Genomic DNA, 26958 nt, shown 5'->3' with positions numbered 1-26958 from the left:
CATAGATATCACTGGAGAGTCATCTGCTGTAAACATCCCGCCCACCCAGGCTGAGTCATGAATCTGTTTGGAGGATTGTGCTGGCCAAGGTCCCGCCCCCGGGGCAGGGCTGACGCTGATTGGAAGAGGCCGCGGTTCAAGTTTGGTTGCACAGCGGTGGCGGTGGTCTGACGTCTCTGTCAAAAGTCAGGCGCTAAGCTAACAGCAGCAGGTAACAAAACCACACTCCTCTACAAACCCGTCCTCTGCTTTGTTGCTGTTTGGGGAGCTGTTGGGCTGTCATCAAATGCGGAGGGACTTGTGACTTGTCAGAGAGTTGTTGAGGTCGGACTTATATTAAATGTTTCCGTGGAAGGAATTAGCGTCTTCTTAACGAAACAGTCTAGAGATGTTCTACATCCTCACAGCTAAGATCACAACCAAAAATGGCAGCTGTAGGCGACTCTTGCTTGACATCATTCATTACTTCATACGTATTGCCATTATGACGTCATTAAGCTGTGTTTCTAGTAAATTATTTAGGATTATATTTCACTTACCATCCTATTTTCGAAAATTGTTAAGTGACATGTTTTATCCCATTTAAAATATACAGGATTTATCAGAATCAAATCTAATCTCAGACCGTCTGTAGTTATTTGGTCATTTCACATCCTGTGGAGAAAGTGTTTGTCCATGAAGAGAAATACAAACATGTCCTCCTGAAATGCCTTCTTGTATCAGTTTAGGCTAGGCAAACGTATTTGTTAGTTTGTTTAGTTTAGCAGTTCACTCTCCTGGGCGTGTGTGAAATGTATAGTGTGAACTAGTGATTGTAGGGGTGGGTGGCGCCTCTCGTCCATCATGTCGTCTGGCCGTGTTTGCAGATAATGCAGTTCCTCGGGCGCCTGCTGGACACCGTGTCGTCCGTGTCCACTCTCTTCACAAACCCTTACAGGGTGAAGGATGTGCCCCTGGCAGAGTACAGCGGGACCGGCCGACTCCAAGTCCGGAAGGAAGGGCGCACTGCTCTGTACAAGAACGCCAACAGCCAATCCTGGGACTGTCTACTGCTGTGCCCCGAGAACCCCACACTCGCTCTCAGGTCAGTACCAAGGTTCCAAGTTTCTGGTCTGACCATTCATATCACGATTCGTAGGTAACATATCCTGATCTATCCCCTTTAGACCAGGGGTGTCGATCATGTCGATCTACACGCACGCACGCTCGCTCTCACTCTCACACACGCTCTCTCACTCTCTCACTCTCACACACGCTCTCTCACTCTCACACACGCTCTCTCACTCTCACACACGCTCTCTCACTCTCACACACGCTCTCTCACTCTCACACACGCTCTCTCACTCTCACACACGCTCTCTCACTCTCACACACGCTCTCTCACTCTCACACACGCTCTCACTCTCACATGCACTCTTTCACTCTCACACACACTCTCACTCTCACACACTCACTCTCACATACGCTCTCTCACTCTCACACACGCTCTCACTCTCACACACACTCTCACTCTCACACACTCACTCTCACATACGCTCTCTCACTCTCACATACACTCTCTCACACACGCTCTCTCACTCTCACATACGCTCTCTCACTCTCACACACGCTCTCTCACTCTCACACACACTCTCTCACTCTCACACACACTCTCACTCTCACACACTCACTCTCACACACTCACTCTCACACACGCTCTCACTCTCACACACTCACTCTCACATACGCTCTCTCACTCTCACACACACTCTCACTCTCACACACTCACTCTCACACACTCACTCTCACATACGCTCTCTCACTCTCACACGCTCTCTCACTCTCACACACTCACTCTCACACACTCACTCTCACACTCACTCTCACACTCACTCTCACACTCACTCTCACACACTCACTCTCACATACGCTCTCTCACTCTCACACACTCACTCTCACATACGCTCTCTCACTCTCACATACGCTCTCTCACTCTCACACACTCACTCTCACATATGCTCTCTCACTCTCACACACTCACTCTCACATACGCTCTCTCACTCTCACACGCTCTCACTCTCACACACGCACTCTCACACACGCTCTCACTCTCACACACTCACTCTCACATACGCTCTCTCACTCTCACACACTCTCTCACATACGCTCTCTCACTCTCACACACTCTCTCACTCTCTCACATACGCTCTCTCACTCTCACACACTCTCTCACTCTCTCACATACGCTCTCTCACTCTCACACACTCACTCTCACATACGCTCTCTCACTCTCACATACGCTCTCTCTCTCTCTCTCTCTCTCACACACACACGCTCTCTCACTCTCACACACTCACTCTCACATACGCTCTCTCACTCTCACACGCTCTCTCACTCTCACACACTCACTCTCACACACTCACTCTCACACTCACTCTCACACTCACTCTCACACTCACTCTCACACACTCACTCTCACATACGCTCTCTCACTCTCACACACTCACTCTCACATACGCTCTCTCACTCTCACATACGCTCTCTCACTCTCACACACTCACTCTCACATACGCTCTCTCACTCTCACACACTCACTCTCACATACGCTCTCTCACTCTCACACGCTCTCACTCTCACACACGCACTCTCACACACGCTCTCACTCTCACACACTCACTCTCACATACGCTCTCTCACTCTCACACACTCACTCTCACATACGCTCTCTCACTCTCACACACTCTCTCACATACGCTCTCTCACTCTCACACACTCTCTCACTCTCTCACATACGCTCTCTCACTCTCACACACTCTCTCACTCTCTCACATACGCTCTCTCACTCTCACACACTCACTCTCACATACGCTCTCTCACTCTCACATACGCTCTCTCTCTCTCTCTCTCTCTCACACACACACGCTCTCTCTCTCACACACGCCCTCTTACTCTCACATACGCACTCACACACGTTTTCTCACTCTCACACACGCTCTCTCACATACGCACTCACACACGCTCTCTCACTCTCACTTTCACATACACACTCTCACATACGCACTCTCACTCTCTCACTCTCACATACGCACTCTCACACACGCTCTCTCAAACTCACGCACGCTCTCTCACTCTCACAAACACTCTCTCACTCTCACACACACTCTCACAGACACACTCTCTCACTCTCACACACGCTCTCTCACTCTCACATACACACTCTCACATACACACTCTCACTCTCACACACGCTCTCTCAAACTCACGCACGCTCTCTCACTCTCACAAACACTCTCTCACTCTCACACACACTCTCACAGACACACTCTCTCACTCTCACACACATTCTCACACACATGCTCTCTCACATACACACTCTCACACACACTCTCACTCTCATACACACTCTCGCTCACACACACAGTGCTGTGTGAGGCGGAGGGAGGTACAGCGCTGGTTGTCTTTTGCGGTATAAAGCGAAGGTGACGCATCTAGCCATGCAATGTGGTAATTCAACCATGCCGGTCCAGCAAAATGGAGCAACTTTAAAGTTGAGATAAGAAAAATGTACAAATCAAGACCCTTAATAAGTATTGATTATAACGGAGACAATGCAACTGTGCTGCTGCGCCCTGTGTTCAGTTTCCTCCTCCTCCACTATGCAGCAGCATCTTGTTCTGCAGATATGCGTTTGTCGTCTTTCTTTCTCTATGCCCGTTTCTCAATCTGCGTACTTGTATGGACTTCTGTGCTCGTGGACTCGTGAAACGTCATCACACGCAGCCCAAGTCCAGTTCCAATTCAAAGTTCACTTCTCGGCAAGTCCGCTGTAAATCCCCGGATGAGAACTTTCTCCGCCCGTTTTACCGACCATGCATCAGAGGAGACTTGTGCGTTCTCTGCCAGCTATATTTCCCATAATCCTTTTGGCTTGGGCGGCCCCTCCTCCATGTGCACCGAGCCGCGCTCCAGCTGATCAACAGCTGATTGTACACATGGAAATAAACACAAAGATGTGACCCATTTCATCCCCAGAGAAGTGTCTCCCTGCTTGACAGTTTTACTGGGTTTCTGAGCAGAAGTGTTGAAACAGCTTAGGTCATACTTTCATTTTCTCACACAGCGATCAGCAATAGATTTATTTAAAGTCGTATCGTTATGAACAGGTTGTTGAGGACAGATGCATTTTATTTTGACATTGTTTTATTAAGGGGGCACTGCAGACGGGAAGGGGGGAACTTCAAAAACAGTTTCATATTTAAAGTTTAAATTGTAAATAGTTTAAATTGTTCTCAAGAATTTGTAGACTCCTAAAAAGTTAAAAAATAATGTTTGATTTTTTTTAACATAAGATTTTGCACATAAGATATATACTGTAATTGCTTTACACATAATGCCTTATTTATTTATTTATTTATTTATTTATTTATTTATTTATGTATAAATAACCCCTTCTGGAACCGCCACCTTAACGTGGTGGAGGGGTTTGAGTGTCCGAATGATCCTGGGGGCTATATTATCGAGGGCTTTGTGCCCCTGGTAGGGTCTCCCAGGGCAAACAGGTCTGAGGTGACGGGTCAGACAACGAGCCGTTCAGAAGCCCCTTATGAGAGACCAACAGGCCCGGTTTGAATTGTGAGGCCGTCCTTCTGTGGACCCACTAGCTGCAGGAGGAGCCATAAGAAGCTGGTTCAATGTGATTTGAGCAGCTCCAACAGCTGCCCCCACAACCCGGCAACGGACAAGTGGAAGAAGATGGATGGATGGATGGATAAATAAATGAAATTTGGTGTGAATGAGAGAGTGAATGGGTGACTGGTATATATATTTCCACTTGGCCTGCAGTGTCTCACCCTTTTAATTTCATATGAGGTGATTTAATGTTATAAAAGCTCACAGTTCCAGGTTCATGAGCTTCTTCCTGTGATGTCATTGAATTCACTCGTTCCAAACGCTGAAAAAGCCGAGTCCACACTCGTGAACTCCTCAAATCCGTTCTCCGAGTCTGTACCCGCAAGTCCGTTCCCCGGAGTTCACAAGTACAAAGTCTGTATTCTGAGAATTGACAAACGGCCTTTGTCTCTCTTGTTCAGTCATAATGTGCAGCACAGCCTTTGTAGCTTTATGCTCTGCAGTATAAGTTTGGCGGAGGAGGTCTTAGAAACAAGAGTATTGGCTTTAGACAGACCATGAACTGAGCTACTAACAGAGCTAGAGGATGTAAATATAGTGCTAGCATCAGGCCACTGGATCTCACTTTAGCACCGATTTTTTTTGCAGCTTTAATTAATGCCTTCAATGGGTCATAAATGCTGTCTTTTCCTTGTTAAATTCTTTTCCTATATCTGAAAGTGTGCAAGGCCTTTCATTCTACGCTGCACCACTGTTTGCTCTGAGGTTTCATCGACTGGCTCTTCTTCTGCAGCTTGTTCTGCAATTTCAATTTCTGTTTCTTTTTTTTTCTGACATTTTGGCTTTCTTGAAACGCTATGCTTACTACTTGATGAAAATATCCTTTTTAACTTATTAACTTGACTTGAGAAATGAATTGTGAAGTGAGTAACAACTTTTTGAGTGACAGTGCAGGATTTTAGAGGCAGTTGTGGTGAACAGGTCTGGGCTCATTCTACACATTAGGACATGGCTGGAACATGTAGGGGGAGGAAGATACTTAATTTTAACATTTTAAAACTTTGTATAGTCCCTTTAAAGTCAGTAAGAGTTGATGAGGTAAAAATAAAGATATAAAACTGTACAAAATATATACAAACATACCTCTCACTGGCTGACCCATAACTTCGAGGCTGAAATAAGGTCTTATACTTTCTTAAAGCACTTTTATAAACCGTAGCCTTGACACACCATGCATTGCTTTTTATGCTTGGGAGTGTGCTTCACACTAAAGCGCCCCAGTGGAACCAACATAACATAAAATAGTTCCTACGTGGGACTATTCAAAATAAATGTCCTCATGAAATGCAAAAATGTGCTTAAGACAAAATTAGCTACATAAAACAAAGGTATGGCAGTAAAAATTGTGATAAAAGTGATCCTAAAATCTAATATCATCATATCATCCAGCTCTAACTTGCATTAGTATGTGCATGCACCCAAACTAAAGCACTGATGCAGCCTGTATGCAGACACATCTGAGTGGACTGCCTTGTTGATGAATAATCCTGTTCTTATCGAAGTCTGTTGTGCCCAGGCTGTTCCAGGTGTCCAGTGAGGACGACGCCCTGCTCTGGTTCACTCAGTACTCGCTGAAGCTGCGGCCCTTCTATGAGACGCTCCCTCTGAAGGCGGAGAGCGCTCAGCTCATCACTGACTGCATCAGGAACCACCCCGACTGGAGCACGGCGCACATCGCTGTGGACACCGGCCACCGGGACTGCCTCAAGCACAACCACGTCCAGAGGTGCTCACGGTGTCACCCACACGCCCTCCACAGCAGTACTGCTTTACCATGAAAGGAACAAATATGAAGACAATTCTAAATAACTTAATCAGAAAAGTTTGATTTTGTCTGAGGGATGAGTTCATTTTGAGCAGTGACCCGGGCTCTGATGTGGCCGAGTCAAAAGAGCATGTCTCCAGGAGCAGGTGCATGCTGGGAGTAGGGACATGTGCAAAATTCTGTGATAAATAGGCGAAAGCACACAGCCCAGAGTGTGTTGAGTGTGTGAGAGTGTTGCAGGTTAAGAAACCTCTAAAAGTACGGGAAGCCACAAAAACAGAGTAGGCTGTTCAGAGTTACAGTAAGTACATTTAGAGTTAAATACACTCGAATACGAGTCAACGGCAGACTCCGGTCCGGCCCTAGCCAATTTGGCGCCCTCGGCAAGTCTTCCAAATGAGAAGTTACAGATCAAGGCGCTTTCTATTAATGAACTACAGGCTATTAGGTCACAGAAACAACTCTCATTAACCGTAATCCAATCATTACAATATTATATCAGTTATTCTATTCTACCGTTTCAAAACTTAAGTGACAAACTTTATTATTTTAGATGAACCAGTTCAAGTTTAGGCTATAAGGTTCTGCATGGCGATCCAAAGTCCGCTTGTGGAGGTTCAAACTCACTCACTGATTATCCCTTTTGTTGCAGCGAGATAAACGTGCAGGACGGCTCCGGGATCACCCCGCTGCACTTGGCCTGTGAGCGCCTGGACGTGGCCTGTGTGCGCGAGCTTCTGGAGGAGAGTCAGGCGCGCACCAACATCAAGGACAAGAATGGAGACACGGCCATGCACTGCGCCGCCAAGCAGGACTCGCCCGCCGTCATCCAGGTAACCACCAGGGGGAGACACCAGGGGGAGGAGGCACAGGTCACATTCTCTTCATACGGTCACGATCTATAGTCGGGTGTGAAATACTCAGGGATCCTGAAGTATTTGCATCATTATGTACTGCGTTCCTCTTGATTAGGGATGGGAGTTGAGAACTGGCTCTCCTTAAGCAATCCTTCAGAACCGTATGTCTCCTTCATTATCAAATCTAAAAGCTTCTTGAAAAAATGGACAAAAAAGTGACAGAAATGTGAGATTTGGGTAAATCTGAACTGGAGAAAATGCTCTTGGGTAAGGTTACTCTAAAACAGGGGTGTCAAGCATATGTGATTTAATCCGGCCCCTGCCCTGTAGAGCATCAATTCCAGAGTATGTGAAAAAAAGTAAGTCTCTGGCCCATTGGGAAAGAGCTCCACACGTGTCCAGCAGAGGGCACTGACATAATAAGAGCTCAGGATATTATATGAACGACGCATTATTTAGCCACGTGGTAAATAGACAGTCTGCTACCACCACCGAGTGTAGAGTGAATGAATGATGACTACTATGTACGACTTTGAGGAACTTGTGACACAAAGATCTGTATTAAACGCGGCCCGCGACCAAAATGAGTCTGACACCCCTGATCTAAAAGCTTATAGCCTATAGGCCAGTGTAACGCCTCATTTGAAAGACCTCCAAAACTCATCTAAATGGATCTTTTTCCTCACATTGTTGCTCTGTTGTCACTGGATTTTTGCCACCTTTTCGTCGCTTTTTTGTTGCTATTCTTGGGCCTCTTTTTATTCCGTTTTTGACTCTTGTCTCTTTTTTGTTGAGTTTTCATCCTCGTTTTCCTTTCACTAAACTGGAGAAAACGTGCTCGGTTCAGGTGGGGGCTAAGATGTCAACGATGCCTCTTATCGATGCTACAGCCCCTTTATGCTACAAACCTGCAAGATGGAGCTACTGCAGATCCACGACTGCAGATCCACGTACCACTTATACTTCATCACAAACTGAAGTCTTTCAGGATCGGCACTGCAGGTCGTAACAAGTCCTTCTGAATCTGTTCTCTCTATAAACACTAAACATGCGGCTGAAGAACCAACGAAATGAGAACATGAGCTTCTTTGACAGGGTTTCCCTGGGGCATTAAAAGGCCTTCAAAGTCACTAAACACAGCCTTACATTCAAACAGGCTTTAAATCTAAATTTCTTACCAAATAAAATGTTTCCTCACAGACGTCACTCAAATACTTTTACTGCACACATTTGTCAAAAACACAATAATTCTGGTGTAAAACTAATTTAGTTGATGTTTTGACTGAAATATTACATAATATTTTTGAATTTCCTGTTGTCTCCAATTTTGGTCTTGAATATCAACATTTTTGCATTTGTGGCATCAAAGATATAGTATTTGGGCATTAAAATCCCCTCTTCTCCTGAGAGAGGAAGGGAGAGAGATTGGTAGAAAATCACACTCCTCCTCTGCGTGTCATTGTCAAACACTTTAAATCCCGTTTTATTGACTAACTATTTAGCAATAGCTTTTTAAAATGCTTTCTGTGATAGGAAGTTACTGGAAATGTTTTAACCCTGTTGAAATATAAAACGACAAGAAGCATGCTCATTATATAGTCTATTTTTATTCTATTGGAATCGATTAAGAACCGGATCAGTAAGAGAAATGATCAATGGCATCGATATCAATGAAAACGTATCAATTCCCATCCCTACTCTGGATAATGTGTTCTTTATTTACTGTATTTTCTGGACTAGAAGTCACTCCAGCGTATAAGTCGCACCAGCCTTGGCCACTACCTGGGCATGGAGGCGTACCTGCACTGTTTACAAGCGTCTCCTGGCATCACGTTCAAGCTCTCATTTGCAACCTCGTTCCTCTAGCTGTGGCCATCTAGCTTTTAGCTCGTGATTAGCTTTTTTTGTTTTCTTCACTGCAGGAAGAGAAACCCCTGCTTTTCGCCAGTCCCTCCCATGTTTCTCGCTCATTCCAAACTTTTTTTCTGCTGCTCGATTACAGTTTTTTTTTTAATCTTCAGTGGTACAGGAGGAACAGGTACAAGCCTAGAGCACCCTCTAGCGGCTGTCAGTGAGAAAATAACAATGATGTGAATTATATATTTTGATATATAAGTCGCACTTGAGTATAAGTCGCACCCACAGTTCAACTATGAAAAAAAATGTGACTTATAGTCCGGAAAATACGGTAGTTTTAATTTGGGTCAAGATTTTGTCAAACAATTCTCCTTATGTTAAAGTTAGTTTAACATGAGAGCTCCAGACTGGTTTGTTTGGCTTTGAATTTGAATGTTATTGGGCACTTTCAAACCTAAGAGGATTTTAGTTCTTCTTTTAAATTTGAATAAATTTTAACTCCTCCACAAAAATGTCTGGTTTTGGTAGAAGAAGATGATCTTTATTTATATAACACCTTTCACAGACATAGTCACAAAGCGCTTTACATGAGACAATTGTACATTCATGATGAACTGCTTTGTATTCAGTTTGTCTTTGGGTGTCCAAGTAGCAGAAGAGTTACATGTTCTTGCCCTGTGCCCTCAGATCCTGTGTGCCCAGCTGTGTGCGGGGGTCAATGAGCTGAACGCCCAGGGGGAGGCTCCTCTGCACGTGTCCTGTCGTCTGGGCAGAGTGCAGTCGCTCAAGGCTCTGTTGGAGGGAGGGGCCAAGTGTGACGTCATGGGAGCCACGGGATTCCCCATCCACACCGCCATGAAGTACAGCGAGAAGGAGTGAGCATCAACAACATGACCTTTCCCATGTACTTTTGTCCACACGTTGACCTGACAAACCCACTGCGTCCGCTTGTTGGAAATGTTTAGAGCAGTGCTGAGATCAGGTCCACTGTAACCAACTATGTCTTCAACACTGGACACTAGGGCTGCACGATTTTGACAAACAGTTAGTTTTGTAGTGATTCGATTTGCGATTTTTTTATTCATTCCATTTAAATGCATAAACTGTTGAATGATGAGTGAAGGCAGTCTTTTCTTGCTCAAATTGCCCCACATTACAACAATACACAATAAATCTCCTTTCGAATTATTGGGTTTTATGTGAACAGTGTAAACGTGACTAAAATTAGTCCTGGATTGAATCACAAAGCGTCGATTTAATCACTTTAAAATCTGCTTTAGGCTTTAGGATAAATGTTTTTCCGTTGCAGCTGAACCTGAGAGCAGAGGTTCCCATTTCTGATCCGTAACATCTATCACTCAAATATAGAGACAGACGGAAAAAAACCTCAGCCTCATGAGGTTAGGGTTTTGCAGTAGTCAAAACCTTGATTGCCATTGGATATGGATAAACTTTGCAGCCCTACTTGACACATATTCCTTATGTAGTTACTGACTTTTGGAGTAAGATATCACACCTTATTTCTCACCTTGTATCTCTGAAGTTCTTCCTGTCATAGGTTAGAACAATTCTCTCCACATAAAAGAGTCATTGCCTTTATCAATAGCCAGTTTTACAGTTGACATAACAAAGTTAGACAAACAAAACGCACGTGCATGTGTGTTTGCTGACTTAGTGCGTCACCTGTCAGTACCTGTATCATATCCTTTTTTATCAGGGCCACATGATCTTGTAATGATGAGCCTTCTCCCTGGCTCAGAGTGCTCAATATCCTCCAGATTGAGGCTAGATGGTTTGCAATGTGCAGACTTATCCGCTTTATCCAGGGCCGGGTCGCGGAGGCAGCAGTCTCAGCAGAGATGCCCAGACTTCCCGATCCACACACACCTCCTCCAGCTGTTCTGGGGGGGGCCCCGAGGCAACACCAGGCCAGCTTGGAGACATAGTCCCACCAGCGCGCCCTGGGCCTTCCACGAGGTCTTGTCCCACTAGGACATGCCTGGAACACCTCCCGCAGGAGGCGACCAGGAGGCATCCGGAACAGATGCCCTAGCCACCTCAGCTGGCTCCTTTCGACGTGAAGGAGCAGCGACTCAGCAGCAGTGAAGGCATATACTTAAAACAAGTGTCAGATATATTTTAGTATATAACCCGTCTAGGATTGATATATTAAAATATGAGCATTATTGTCACTTCTGACTTGACGCTAAATCTGAAAGTTACGACTTGCTCAATCTTACGACCTGTGACCACTCAGTTTTAAGTCCTCTGTGCCCTACACCCAAGTGTAACTTGGAAGATGTGCGGGCAGCGGTTCACAGATGCTCGAATGGACACTTCTTACCTTAGAAAGTAAACGCGCAGATATTCCAGCGGCAGAAACCGCTTTTATGTGACCATGTCCACCAACAACAGCTCATCAAAAGGGTACGGGCGAAGGGTACGGGCGAAGGGTACGGGCGAAGGGTACGGGCGAAGGCGACGGGCGAAGGCAACGGGCAAAAGGTACGGGCGAAGGCAACGGGCGAAGGCGACGGGCGAAGGCGACGGGCGAAGGCGACGGGCGAAGGCGACGGGCGAAGGCGACGGGCGAAGGCGACATGCTTGGGCAGAGACATTAAAGTATACACGCTGACTGTCCGAGGGACATCAAGTACCAAAAAGGATCTAATCAGGGCTTGACTTTTACAGTTTTGGAGGCCACATGGATGTTTCTGGCAAACAGAAAACGGGACTTCTTATGGTTTTCCTTCAAAAATGCCACTCTGTCATAAAGGCCATATTTGTGTAGTGTACGACTAATAGTTGTCCTGTGTACAGTTTCCCCCACCTGAGCTGTAGCTCTCTGCAGTTCATCCAGGGTCATCATAGGTTTCTTGGTTGCAGCTGTGGTCAGTGCTGTCCTTGTTCGGTTAGTAAGTTGAGGAGGACGGTCAGGTCTTGGTTGGTTTGCAGTGATGTCAGACTCTTTCCATTCCTGGAGGGTGTATTTAACTGTACACCGAGAGATGTTTTTATAACCGAACCCAGCTTTATACTTCTCAATAACTTGATCCTGGACCTGTCTGGTGTGTTCTTGGACTTCATGATGCTTCTGCTCCACAATAGTCTCTGAACATGAGACCATCACAGAGCAGCTGTATTTGAACTGACATTAGAAACACACAGGTAGACTCTGTTTAGTCATTAGGGCAACATGTGATCATTCAGAAATCATCAGGAAACTTCTGAAGGCAGTTGGCTGCACTAAAAGGAAAAGGGGGGCCTATACTTTTGCACATCACACTTTTCAGTTTTTTATTTATATATGAGAAACATCTAAATCATGTATAAATTTCATTTCACTTCACGATTGTGTCATTTAGTGTGTCTCTTTCACATAAAATTTCAATTAAATGTAATAATAAAAATGTTGAAAAGTTAATGGGGTGCCCAAACTTTTGCATACCACTGTAGAACCCAAAACATTCTGTAATGAGTTTTTTGATTGTCTCCGTTTTCTTCTGTCGTTGTGCTGCTCACGGACAAAGACGCACAAAGCCTCGCAACTTCCACTTTCCTGTTTTGCGCCCTTAGCTTGGCTCTAGTTAGCGGTGTTAAGCTCGTTTGAACGGTGAGAAACAGGCCCTGGTACCTTAGGAGGAGATCCGGGCAATGTCTGGTAGCAATGGTTACAATGGGGCGGGGTTTGTGCGCCACTGTCTGTTTGAGAGGGTATCGGTAAGGTCAGCAAAGTAGCAGAGGTGAAGCATATGCCGATCTCCATACGAATGGTTCTGCTCCCTGCTTTTATGCTCACTGAGCTCTTTATACCCCACATACTTCACATCCTGTTAGGTACTTTCCAACGACCACTTGCACATCCTGTTTCCTGCATAGACGCTTCATACATCAAACATTGCCATTTCACTAAGTGCACATTCAAACAAAGCTATCATTGCTTATAATCCGCATACAATTTATGCTTGTATTAGCAAGCATACATTTACTCAAATGAACTGGTGACTTTGTTAAGTACTCCGGTTACTCAACTGGCGGGGTGTGGGTTCAGACTCGTTACAGGCAGCTACACAGTGATGAAATGAGGGGAAATAAGCCTAAAATCAGGAAAACCTCTGACTTTTGTCATATTTCTATATCATTAATGTCATATTATGTCATATCATCAGCATCGTATTCTGTGAGACCACCCAGTTAATTTCAGGCCTGTCACATTATCTCCATAAATATCTTGATAGACATAATTTCTATCCATATGTTTACATACACTTCATAAAAAGACACATTTGCATTGTTTTTCTCACTGTCATGAAACCATCTAACCCACTGGGCCTGCCCGTCTGGATCTGAACCTTGATATGTTGATATATGCTGATGATGCTGTGCTCTTCCCTCATGGGGCCAGTGTTCAGTCAATTGCAACCAAACTCACAGAGGGCCTAAACAGCGGAAAGGAGCCTGAAGAGCAAATGTCATTCGGAGGCAGTCTAGAGCGGAGCTTGTAGTGGAAGGGGCCAAGGGCCCTCACTCGGCCCCCCCAGAATAAAATGTGGATATGTCAAGCATGTGTCAGAGAAGTGATGTTTTCCGTTGGGGACTTCTGATATTCTGAGATGAAAGATCTGATGGACTGTGCCTTTGTGTCAGGTGTGTGTTGGAGATCCTTCGAGCGGACAATGGCCAGCTGCAGGCTGAAGATCCTTTGTACGGAGGGATTCCTCTGCACTGGGTCAAGACAGCAGAGGTGAACATCTCTCCATCCATACAGATTCAACATGTTATATGCTGCATTTGTGTTTTTAAATAAATGTTTAAAAAAAAAAGAATAACTGAACTGCTCACCTCCCATGTGTTTGTGTGCCAGCTGTGCCGTCTGCTGCTGGAGAACGGCAGTGGTGTGAACTACCTGAGTAAAACAGGAGAGAGCCCCCTGCACATCCTGACCAGGAAAGGCCGCTTTGAGGCATCCATGGTGCTGCTGACCCACGGAGCTGACCCAAATCTGAGAGGCCAGGATGGAGACACCGCCCTGCACCTGGCCATGAAGGTTTGCTGCATCAAAAAAAGCTTTAAAGCTGAGAGACATAAATCAATTTCTTTTGCCACAGTACAGTTTACAGTTGTTTAAATGTCGTTAACGCGGAGGGAAGAATCCAAATCATGGAATCCCCTGTGACCAGATGACTTGTGTCTGTGCAGATGGACCACATGGAGCTGATCAAAGCCCTCATCGTGTTTGGGGCGGACGTAGAAATCCACAATGACCTGGGGGAAACACCTGGGCTCATCGCGGCCCGCTCCAGCAAAGGTGACGCCCAGTGAGCCACGGTGCTCTGCTTCTGATGACACCTAATGGCAGGTTCAGACCAAGCACGTCAAAAGCGTCGGGGGAGTCTGGTTTACACACAAAGTCTATGTTGGACACGCTTCTCTGTGTGTCTAGAGATCCCACATTTTGTGCTTTGGACGCTGCGCATTTTGAGATTTCAAGCTTTTGACTCAGATTAGGATTGTTGAACTTTAGGGGAAATTTGCCATAGGAGTGGAGCAGCCGCAGATGTTAACAGTCCTGGAGAATTAGCTTCATTGCGTGTGCATGTGAAAACAAGTACTGTGCACTAATAACATCAATAATGCCGGTAACTGTATAAAGCAGCCTTCATGATGACTTTTCATCAACAATGAGCTGTAGGCTAACCTAAACTAGCCAGCCACTTGCCACAGTTTCCATAAATGTCCCTCTATTCAAGCGTAGACCATGAGGGTATAGTTAAAGATCCATAGGACAGGGCAGTTATTGAAGAGGGACTAGTTAGCCCCAAAACAGATATTATTTTTCAAGATGTGGCTACGCTTCAACACTTAAAAGATGCAAATGGTCTTAAGCCTACCGGGCATTTCATTCTTTCTATTCATGGGAAATAACTTGAATAGGTTTACCTGCCCCTGTAAAACTGCAGGGATTATGTTGTTTTAGTCCTCTACAAAGGGCACTCAAAGTTAAACCCATGAGACAAAAGGCCTTATACCTGATTTTGTTTTTTTGATTTTATTTCAAAAAAGGAAAGAAGAAGTCACTAAATGAAAAGTTAGTTGTGTCTAAACTCATTCCTGACTTCACTAACATAGGAACGAGTTTATGGGCATTTTTTACAACTGGCTGAGTCACTTTTCAGGGTCACTGTCACAGAAGTAGACAACTCGCCTGCACATGAAATGATGAATGCATTAATTAGAGGTACAAATGTCTGAGTTTATAATATACTAAAACTAGTTTTACTCCACTACTAGCCAGGTAAAACAGGTGAAGTGCCTTTAATGGATTACAAACAGTAATAATCATGTGTTATTGCCTGTGTTTGAGCACAGACCACTCTCTGGAAACTGCAGAGGAAGTTAGTCAGAACCAGCATGATGCTGCATGATAAAGTCCTGCTTACCCTGTAGTTTAGACACTACAAACTTGTCTTGTACTAACCACTGTCATTTAGACTGCACATACGTGCACTGAGCTGAAAAGAGGATGCTGGTCAGAATAGGTGGTGCTAACAGCCTGCTCTCTGCTTCTGCTGTTGCATGTGCCGGTGTGACAGGCTCTAACAGAAAGATCCTGCTGGACATGCTGTGTAGTGTGGGTGTCCAGCGCTGCCACCCCCCTGCAAAGGCTCCACCCCCTGTGCCCCCCAGACCTGCCTCCAAGACCCCCGCCATAGGTACGGCCTCCATCAGTCAGGCCTCATGAGCTGAACTCTCCCTGTCCTCTGTCCTCTGCTCCCTTCGTCCTCTGCGCTCCTGAACTGACTGAGTGTCACATGTCTGCAGGGTTCCAGCCCATGCTCCAGGGGAACACAGCTGTCGGAAACCAAAACCACTGTCAAGGAGACAAGCCCAGCCAAAGAAAGTAAGTGTTCAAAGTCACAGGTCACGTACGAGTGTGGGATGGAATAACAGCAGCACATATCGGTCACTTCAAACACACTGTACTATGTAGTTTCATTCTGGGATCACAGCAGGACGAGTAGAAGCTGTCTGTGCAGAGTTTACTAGAGTACACTCAGAGTTCTTGTCATCAGTAGTCAGTCATTTTTTGTGATTGTTGCTCAAATTAAAACAAAACAATATACACCAAAATCAAATTTCTATTTGCATTTTACACCAGTTGAAACCAAAGAGACTCTCTGTAATAATAAAAGACTTAAAATGGCATCATGTAAAAAAAAACATGTGCCACCACTTCCTACCTGCAAATAAAATAAGTGATATGGATTTAACGGATCAGAAACTCACTGTAGTTGCGCGAAAGTTGTGGAGTTAAGGAATAGTTCTCAAGGAATTTGTGGATTATTGGATTAGTTGTGGGAAAGTTTTGGGAAAATTGCACTGACACAGATTCTACATAGTTGCTTGATTCTTCTCAAATCTAAAAGCTTCTTAAAAAGAGTGTTTATGTCGCGTTTTTCGTCGTAATTTTGACAAAGATGAAAACTTAACAAAAAAGTTATAAAAACGTTTTGTAGGTCCTAGCTTTCAGATGAGGCGTTACATTGGCCTGTAGGCTGTAAGAAGGAAGGAAGTATGTTTTGGGAACACCATTTTTCACTCACTTGTTTTCTGGCAGAATATAAACTTTTTTATGTAGAAGTAAACAGCCGTCGTAGCTCAAGTTAGCTGAATGATGAATATATTTTTCTACTAACTAAAGATACAGAGAAATGGAGAGGAGCAAAGTGGTTCAACAGCCCATAAATACTTATACATCGGACAATGCTAACCAGGAAGCTAACGTTAGCGTCATGCTATATATGCTAACATTAGCAAAACGATGCTAACAAGTGCTGTTTTTCGCTTCTACTGAACAATTTGCTGTGAAAAAACATCCATATGGACCCGATTTAGACTAGCTTTATTGGTGTGTGATGAATATGTTCATGGTTTGCCAGGTAAAAAGAGTGAAAAATTGTAATTCCCTTTAGAGGTTTACTAGGCCACGCCCCCTTGTATGAGGCGTTGCCGTCTGTACCGATGTGAACTCTCTGCGTATGTGTGCTCAGGCTGGAGCGACTCCTTTGTCTGGACGGAGGAGGGATCAAGGGCCTGGTTCTCATCCAGATGCTCATAGCACTGGAGAAGCAGACGGGACGCCCCACCAGAGAGCTCTTTGACTGGGTGGCCGGCACCAGCACCGGGGGCATCCTAGCACTGGCCATAGTGCATGGTAAAGAGGGGCATTCTGGGTTGGGGAGGGGATAAACCCGAGAAGAGCCCAAACAGATCAGAACATATCACTTGAAAACGATGAAACGATGAAAAGTTGGCTCTGTCTCGTAGGGAAGTCCATGGAGTACCTGCGCTGTCTGTACTTCCGCATGAAAGAGCTGGTCTTCACGGGCTCGCGGCCTTACGAGTCTGCGCCTCTGGAGGACTTCCTCAAGAGAGAGTTTGGAGAAGACACCAAAATGGCCGATGTTCAGTTCCCCAGGTAATGTCTGAGGGCAGAGGAGAAAGCTCCAACCCAGAGGAGTGTACTGTTCTGGCAGGTTCGATAAAGAACTATTCTATTCTGAACCTATTGTTCTCCGACTCTCTCCCCTCTGTCCGGCGTCAGGGTGATGGTGACCAGTGTGCTGGCAGACAGACACCCGGGAGAGCTGCACATGTTCAGGAACTACGAGCCGCCTTCACTGCCCAGAGAAGCTCCGTACGCCACAACTGCCACCTTCAAGCCTCTGACCACACCCCAGGGTAAACACCACTTCCTCTGTATTCAGCACTGTGCTGTGTTCAGGAAAAAAAGCAGCTTAAATAGACTGGAACTCCAGGAAACTTTGGATCTGAGCGCAGTTATGGTGTGCCTTGAGTAGGGAGGCAACGCAACATTCAGTTTTGATATGAACATCACGATTTCAATTTGATTTAACACATCTCATGTGCTGAGCAAGAAATCAAAGTGTTTTTTTCCCTCAAATATTATTTTGCTGACGAGCTAAAATTCCTATAAGCAGAATTTCACTGTATCAAAAATACGTTCTAGTGCAAAATATTCAATACTGAGCCCTTAGACCTTTTAAAATGACCTAGAATGATTTTTCTTTTTTTATGAACAATGAAAGAGGAAGCAACTAATTAATGTTGTGTCCAAACTCATTCCTCACTTTCATAACACATTTGTAACTTCCCGATCCTTCACAAGGACAGGTTTATTGGCACGTTTCACTTACAGGGTGACACAGGAAACTCGACCGCAAATTTATGACATTGATAAAAATGCTTTATAATTAGATACACAGTGTCTTGAGTTGCTTACATTCTTATTTCCTTGTACAATTACACTACTAATAATAACATACACATACACACATACAACTGACTCTACATTTGATGGAGCTTATTCCCTCCTGAGTTTACCAGAGAAAGTGAGAAACAATCTTTTTAATGTGATCTATTGTACTGTGAGATTTTGTCTTCTGTCCCGCTCGCAGACAGCATGTCTGTGATGACGCCGGAGATGGCTGCTCATGTTGGTTGTGTTTTCGAATATTACTGTGCCCTTGCGAGGCAATGCTTGCACAGTTTTATTTGCTTCCTCATTATCGTTCACTGGTCATTATAATCAAACCCAAAACCCTGCCACAGCAGATCTCACACACGTGGCCCTCTCCGCCACAGCTCTGTGTCATTTGTCTCAGTGAGAACCTTCAGGTGAAGCATCTGAAATACTATTAGCGTCCTGCGGTACATCTAACAACCTGTCATTGAATATTCATTATTTGCACATTGAATTGAAGAGGGCGAGTCGAACGTTTCAATATAGTGTCGACAATCGCTGCATCCCTAGCTTTTAGGCCGTTTCTTGGTGAACTGTTGCAATCAATCCACCAGTATAATTCAATCCAAAAGTATAATTATGAAGGGCTGTTGAGAGTACGCACACATGTTCTGAACCATAACCGTACTGTGAGCCTTAGCTGCTCGCTGTGTTTGTATTCCAGGATGGGAGGATGAGGAGGTGTTGATAGTAGGATACACTGAAGAACCTGCCAGGAAGCGTAGGCGGGTGATAGACCACGGTGTGTGACCTCAAAGGGGGGTATTGAGCTTCCTACCACATTATAAAGACCTTTTGTAAAAACACACGTTTGTCTCAGTCACTTAATCTGGGTCATGTTCATGAGCTGCGAGACACGCCAGTGGATTTGAAAATGCTTTGGTGCACGCACGATATTCCTTCCTCTCATTCTGCACGAGCCACTTGGGACTTTACTCTGTGATACAAGCGCCACCAATGGCATGAATGTTGCAGAGAATCATGTGTCTAAGGATTATGAATTTGGTAGAAAATATCGTGAGATGTTGACAAGATGATACTAATGAGGTCATATTATAAGGTCTGGTGTTTTACCTTTTAGTTTTGTTATATTAAAGAAAATAAATGGCTATCTCTTTATAATAAGGAGAAATGTCATGTCTAATCTGCTCCACCAAATTCAGTCACTGAGCTTTAATAAACTAGAGGCTGCACTAGCACTACTTAGGACTTGTTGGGGCACAGGGGCTGGGATAAAGCCAGGGGCTGATTCTGCTTTTTATTGGATTTTTGTTGGGGTTTTTTATTGTCTCAAGAACCAACAAAAAATGCAAACAAACATCTTCAACATCATGTGTCACGTTTTTGTAACATTGTAATTGTAATTTAGCAACCTTACAAATACTGAAACATGTACAACAGGGTCCTCACTGGGGCCAGGACTAACCTGAAAAGAGATTCTGTGCATTACAAAGTGTAATGGAGATACTGAGGGATTGCAGTCTGGTGACCATATGATGAAGAATTGATGGAGATGTGCATTGGTGGAAGTGACGTGTTGCGGTGTGTTGCCCTCAGAACAGCTGGTGTGGAGAGCCGCGCGCTCCAGTGGGGCCGCCCCCACCTACTTTCGGCCGATGGGGCGCTTCCTGGATGGAGGGCTGCTGGCCAATAACCCCACACTGGACGCCATGGCGGAGGTTCACCATTGCAGCAAGGCCCAGAGAGCAGCTGTAAGTACACACAAGCCGGGACACAATCACAATCATTACTGTTTTGTCTGTAGTGATGGGAGAGTGAAGCTGTGGGGCACGTCAAGGCTTTCCCGGTGTAAAAGATTTGGAGCTTCAGAGCTGCTTCATTCTGTTCGAACACTGGCCTCTTGTGGACAAATTTTATTGTTGTGACTTTTCATAAAAAGTGAGGTACCAACACAATCAAATCCATGAGGATAGAAGTTTTAAAAAGGCGAGTGACAAGCTGGTATTGATGTTTGAATGATAGGACCAATCAAACTGGAAGTGGGCGGGACTGTTGAGATCCATTTGTCGGCCTTTTTCAAATTATTATTAGTTTATAAACATGACGGAGGCTAATCGGCTTTGTGTTAACCACCAACCATCATGCGGATATTTTACACGCAAGAATACACAAAATACTTAAATACTTTTCAGTTTATAACGTTTTAAACAAATCTTGTGTTTTATGTCTATGAGTTAGCACATACAGTGCCTCTCGAAAGTATTCATACACCTTGGACTTTTGCACATTTTGTCATATTTACAACCCTAAACATAAAGATTTTATTTTGATTTTTTTTACTGAACGTTCACACACAAGTAACAGACAACTGTGAAGTGAAAGCAAAATGATACATGATTCCATTATTTTTCAAAAAATAGAAAAGTGAAAAGTGGGGCGTGCATAAGTATTCATACAGCATTTTCGGAGTGCATTAGATTGTCTTTACAACATTCCTAATGACTCCAGAATGTTCACTCCTTGGCCTAACGGTTAAATAGAGGCCACCTGTGTGTAATCTACTCTCAGTATAATTTCAGCCTTTTCTTTAAGGCCCTCAGAGCTGTGGTCGGAGTGTATTGGTCACTAAACAACATCATGAAGGTCAAGGAGCACCAGAGAGGTCAGGGATAAAGCTGTGGAGAAGTTTAAAGCAGCGTTAAGTTATACAAAGTTTTCCCAAGATTTAAACATCTCCCGGAGCAACTGTTCAATCCATCATTCGGAAATGGAAAGAGTATAGCACCACTATGAACTTACCAAGACACGGTCGTTCACCTAAACTAACAGACCGAACAAAGAGCGCACTGGTAAGAAATGCACCCAAGTGTCCCAAGTTAACTCTGGAGGAACTGTGAAGTCCTGCCGCTGAGCTGGGGGAATCTGTACATGGGACAACTATAAGTCGTATCTACACAAATCTGGCCTTCATGGACGAGTGGAAGAAGAAAGACATTATTGCAAGGAGGCCATAAGAAATCCCGTTGGAAGTTTGTCATGTGGAGGACACAGCTCCATGTGGAAGAAGGAGCTTTGGTCAGATGAGACAAAAAATTAATTTTTTGGCCCAGATGCAAAACGTTATGTATGGAGCAAACCTGACACTGCTCATCGTCCTAAGTGCACCATCCCCAGTGTCAAATATGGGGGGAGCATCATGCTGTGGGGCTGCTTTTCCTCAGTGGGGACTGGGGACATTGCAAGAATAGTTGGGAACATGGATGGAGCCAAATATGGAGACATTTTGGACGAAAACCTGCTGGAGTCACAAGAGAACTGAGGCTGGGGCGGAGATTCACCTTCCAGCAGGTCAATGACCCGAAGCACAAAGCTAAATCTACAATGGAATGGTTCAACAAAAACATAATAATGTGTTAGAATGGCCCAGTCAAAGTCCTGACCTAAATCCTATTGAAAATCTGTGGAAAAACCTGAAAGCTGCTGTTCACAAACGTTCTCCTTCTAATGTGACAGAGCTTGAGTTGTTTTGTAAAGAGGAATGGGCTAAAATGTCAGACTCTACATGTGCAAACCTTGTAGAGTCAAACCCCAAAAGACTTGCTGCTGTTATTACAGCAAAAGGGGGTTCCACAAAGTATTCATTCATGCTGTATGAATACTTATGCACGCCCCACTTTTCACTTTTCTATTTTTTGAAAAATAACGGAATCATGTATCATTTTACTTTCACTTCACAGTTGTCGGTTACTTATGTGTGAACGTTCAGTAAAAAAATCAAAATAAAATCTTTATGTTTAGGGTTGTAAACATGACAAAATGTGCAAAAGTTCAAGGTGTATGAATACTTTCGAGAGGCACTGTAGTTGTTTGTTTTGTTTGTATACTTTATTGTCCCCGTAGGGAAATTTGTCCTCTGCATTTAACCCATCCTTCGATGCCGCTGGGGCAACCCGTAAGGAGCAGTGGTCGAGGGCAGTGCCGCGCCCGGGGACCCATCTCCATGATGTGGAGCCAGGCTGATGGTCAGAATCACGTGGCTGGAGGATTCACCTATTGCACATGTTTTTAGTGGTAGGGAAGTTGATTAGCCTGTGTCATGCTTTTAAACTCTTTTTAAAAAATTGTTAATATGTGGTGCTGTTCCACTGAGCTCCAATCCAACTTTATTTATTATGCACTTTAAAGACAACATAGTTGACCAAAGTACAGAACACAACTGCAAAAAGTCACAGTAAAAATTAGAAGCACACAGGTAAAAAGAATTCAAGGAATACAAACAGGCAAAGAAGGTAAAACCACAAAAGATTCTTAACTCAATTAAAAGCTACAGTAAACAGATAAGTTTTAAGAGCTGACTTAAAAACAGAAAGTGACTGTCTATGGTGCAAGGGCAGTGCATTCCACAATGATGGGCCTGGAACTGAAAAAGCACGATCGCCTCTCAGTTTTGAGTTCTTGGTACTACAAAGAAGTGGGCCCACTCACTCACCTGCCGCTCTGCTGCCCCGAGGCAGCAATGTGCGATCCTTTTATGTCAGTCAGAGCTAATTTAGCCACTGTTTACTGTTGATCGTATGTTTCCCACGGCCAGGTGCAGAAAACCTTCACCACTTCAGCGCGGTTAAATGGAAAACTAGGGAAATGCAGCACATTTACTTATCACTTATGGTTTACATCGCAGCGCCGCTCAAAGCTCTCTAGGTGACACACTGAAAGCTGTTCGCGAAACAGGCTCCGGTGCAGTGCTTCGAGTTCGAGACTCCGGAGCTCCGGGTTTTTTTGCTCATCACTAATCATCTGTACAGTAGACCTTAGCTAGCTTCCTTAACTGTGTTATTATTTTGTGTAAAACCTACCAACCCTGTAGTTTTGACCTCTATAAAGGCTAAACTACTTGCATATATAGCACAGTACTGACATGATTAAGGCAATGCAATCAACAAGCACCTCCAGCAGGGGGCTCCCTCCTCACACACGGCCTCTGTCTGGAGACCAGCTCCTCCCTCTCCCTTCCCAAGGTCCTTTCATTAATTTCTTCTGTTTTCAGGGTCAGGGGGAGAAAGTCAAAAAGCTGGGGCTGGTGGTCTCCCTGGGCACAGGTAAGACATTTAACAGCCAAATATGTCCAGTTCTGAACTCTATCTGCAAACACTTAGTTTAAAGAGGAAACCATGTTGAACTAACCATTCAAGGTAAGGATGGGACTTGGTTTGTATATCGCCTTTCACAGACATGAGCTTGACATGAGACAATTTACATTCACTCCATAGGTGGTAAGCTAAGTATGTAGCTTCAGTTTGCTCGGGGGAGACTGACAGAAGTGCTGTCATGACTGTATCTGCGCCAACAGTCCCTCAGACCACCATCATACATTCACACACACATATCATTCATTCATGGGAATAGAACCCGGGACCTTCTAGCTGTAAAGCTAGACTCATCCACATCCGCCTTGTGACCTTTAGTTTTAACTGTGATGTTGTGTTGGACAGGGAAGCCCCCTCAGGTGATGGTGAGCTCCGTGGATGTCTTTAGACCCTCCAACCCTCTGGAACTTGCCAAGAGCTTCGTCGGAGCCAAGGAGCTGGGCAAGATGCTGGTGGACTGTGTGAGTAGACCTCCGTGTGTAGAACTGGACGTTCGGCTAGATGGACACTGATGGACTGTTGTGTTCTCAGTGCACAGATTCTGACGGCTGTGCAGTGGACAGGGCCCGAGCCTGGTGTGAGATGACGGACATCCTCTACCACAGGTCAGGATCAAACGCATTGAAGCAACACTCCTCCTCGTTTATGTTGATAACAGAGATTAGAGAGAGAATCCATGATGGCTACCCAGCCTCTCCCACAGAGTGGGCCTCTGGCTTAAACTTTTTTATTTATGTAACATAAAACCAGTGTGGTTAAAAACTTGTTAAAGACCACCTATTTTGATGTCCTCTCGCCTGGCTAAATTAAACAGTAACCTCTCCATATTAAAATTACTATTAAAACAACATACTTTGTCCAAATTGCTTATGTGAACCATCATTGGAATCAGGACAAAAAGTAGCTTCTATGTACATTTAGAAGGACATTGTGACAAAAACATGTAAAAAGGCTCTGCAGTTGAAAAATCAATAAAATATAGCTTTTTATATATCGAAAATTACACATAAACTGACATATCTTTCCTGAAAATATACTTCATAGCACACAGTCCACATTGAGTACAGTTGAAACCTTACTGGTACTCAGAACATGTGCAAAATTTCAGAAGTCTAGGTCCAAGTGTGTTGGATTTGTAAACTTTTCAATTTTTTGGTGCTATATCTCATTAGCATTGTGCACAAACCTCTCCAAAGTGCCAAGTGTTATAAAAGCAAAAATATTTTCACAAATGTGTCAAACAAAGTGCAGCAGCAACAACAAACCTCCCAAAAATGGACTAAATCTAAATCTAACTAAAAAATGGCCGCCTTGTTTACTCAGAAAAGAGCCTTTACACGTCTGCATTCACTGTTGATGTGGACTATGGCAGATTGTTGGACAGAGACAATGGACCTGTACTCAGATGTACCACTGTCCACTGTGAAATCAATGGCCCTGTGGACATTTTAGACAAGTTTGTGGCTAAATGCTAATGTGGCTAACATGAGGCTAACATGTGCTTCTGGCACCCACTGAGCACTGCCAGCACAAATATCAATGGATTTCTTTGGGAATTTTGAAGAGAATAGGGAACAGAACTGGAATTGCCTAAAAGTTTGTTTACAAGAAGATTTCCTCATTTGTGGAGTAATTTTAGGTCATTTCTGACCGTGAAAATTGTAAAAAAAAATAATTAAAAAAAATAATAATAATGAGCCAAATTTTCCAAAAAATTGTGTTGAAATTTTTGTTTCATTATATTTTACTTGAGTATTTTGGACCCAAAAAAAACAGTCAACCTATGATTGGACCACAAATGATTTTATATGGATAAGAAATGCTTAATTTTAAAGCTCGATTTTCATATTTTTTGTATTTTTCTGTCCTTAATTAATGTTTTGATTTATGTGATGGTGCGCCATGACTGGAACAGATGTTTTGGTGAGAATTGTCTGTTTAAAAATCTGTGCCTCATGTCTATATTGGTCGAAATATAATTTGCCTAAATACTGTATGCAAGTAAATGGAACTGGAGTCAGTCCCTGATCAGGGACGGCGGTCCTGAACAGGTTATGATTCCCTGCCCAGCGTTGTCACATGGGTCACAGCCAAGTTTCAAACTTTCAAACACCTCCCAGTGTTTGGGAGGTGCAAAGACTCCATTGGAAACCATTTAAAAAGTGTCTTTTGGAGTCTCCCCTGGCCACCAGGGGGTGGTATTGCAGCAATGTCAGCTCCCCGCCATGAGGACCAAAGAGAAGCACGTTCCTCACCCATAGGTCTGGAGGCATAAGCACATGTCTACAGTAATGTAGATCAGTGTTTTCCAACCAGGGGCTCTTGAGGAATTATTATTATTAATTATTAAAAAGGAAGATAAGTACAAATTAAGAGTCATTTTATAAGCATTTTATAGCAGCTAAATGCTATCATTGGCAAAAGCACCTTTTTCAACAGCTATATGATGTAAATATTAAAACCCGTATGACCCCAGCAGTCTGTTCACGTCACGTTAATATCAGTTCAGTGCTTTGGCCCAGGGCCAAACTTGCACCTGGTCCTGGTCAGCCCGGATGGGCCCTGGCCTGGGCAGTGGGGACGCTCACCTAACAGGGCAGACCAGGCACTGAGCTGGGTAGGGCCTGGCAGAGGAAACGGGGCTTTAAAGCCCTTTTTGTCTCTGCCCGTGGTTGAAATTGGGTAAGGGCTGCTCGTGTGTGCTTCTAATTGGTTTGACCTTCATGACGTGACCTTTCCCTTCTCTGGTCCTGGCCAGGCTGAGTCCACAGCTGTCCCAGGAGGTGATGCTGGACGAGGTGGGGGACAGCGTGCTGGTGGACATGCTGTGGGACACTCAGATGTACCTGTATGAGAAGCGGGACGTCCTGCAGGCTTTGGCGCTACAGCTGCTGGACAACTAACCTCTCTGTCCAACACACATGCACTATGGCCAGGTGTCGTCGTGAGATGATGTCACCGCCCCAGACTTTGTTTTACAGAGGGTGTCTCCGTTCTGACAAGGTTCTGACCCCTGATCTGTAAAGATATTTGCACTGTTTATTTTGGGATCCTGGGCTGTGTCCAAATGTCCAGTCAGACTGAGGTGAATGACTCCACACCCAACTCCAGGTAGGTTTCCATGAGGGAACAATATCACAACATCGTAGAAAGCTCTGAGAAGTCCATTTGGCTTCAATGAAGAAAGGGCACAATATAGAAACATTAAAGCCTCAGCCGGCACAATGAAGACTGAAGAGCCTTTAAAGTGATAGTCTGTAAATTACAATATTTCACAAATTGAATAGATTGTGTACGGAATGTGAATTTTAATGTTCTGCTTTGGATTATTTGAACACTGAAATAACATAACCTTTGAAATATTCACTGTATTCTTTT

At 44.2% G+C, this 26958-nt stretch overlaps 2 protein-coding genes across 3 annotated transcripts; both read left to right on the top strand.

Annotated features, from left to right (window-relative positions):
* Positions 1-136: 136 nt before the first annotated feature.
* On the top strand, positions 137-26958 carry pla2g6 (phospholipase A2, group VI (cytosolic, calcium-independent)). Of its 2 annotated transcripts, XM_079554059.1 has the most exons (18): positions 137-211; positions 867-1084; positions 6185-6394; positions 7086-7266; positions 9835-10022; positions 13795-13891; positions 14012-14194; positions 14347-14455; positions 15741-15860; positions 15970-16048; positions 17199-17362; positions 17476-17626; positions 17753-17889; positions 20030-20184; positions 23481-23532; positions 23926-24041; positions 24112-24185; positions 26339-26958. In XM_079554059.1, the coding sequence occupies exons 2-18, from the start codon at positions 870-872 to the stop codon at positions 26481-26483; spliced, it is 2376 nt and encodes a 791-aa protein (XP_079410185.1). In that variant the 5' UTR covers positions 137-211; positions 867-869; the 3' UTR covers positions 26484-26958. The 2 variants fall into 2 exon arrangements, with proteins under 2 accessions (XP_079410185.1, XP_079410186.1); XM_079554060.1 differs by lacking the exon at positions 15741-15860.
* Positions 2370-5075, top strand: LOC306960452 (uncharacterized protein; the record flags this gene model as incomplete). Its single annotated transcript, XM_079552882.1, has 4 exons — positions 2370-2426; positions 2675-2830; positions 3071-3172; positions 5070-5075. Coding segments are annotated over 4 exons (321 nt in total), but the record flags the coding sequence as incomplete, so codon positions are not given.

The sequence above is a fragment of the Gobius niger genome (genome assembly GCF_951799975.1).
Source record: "Gobius niger genome assembly, chromosome: 3".
Classification (NCBI taxonomy): domain Eukaryota; kingdom Metazoa; phylum Chordata; class Actinopteri; order Gobiiformes; family Gobiidae; genus Gobius; species Gobius niger.
Note: the sequence above shows the minus strand (reverse complement) of the source record. Positions and strands in the feature narration are given on the sequence as shown.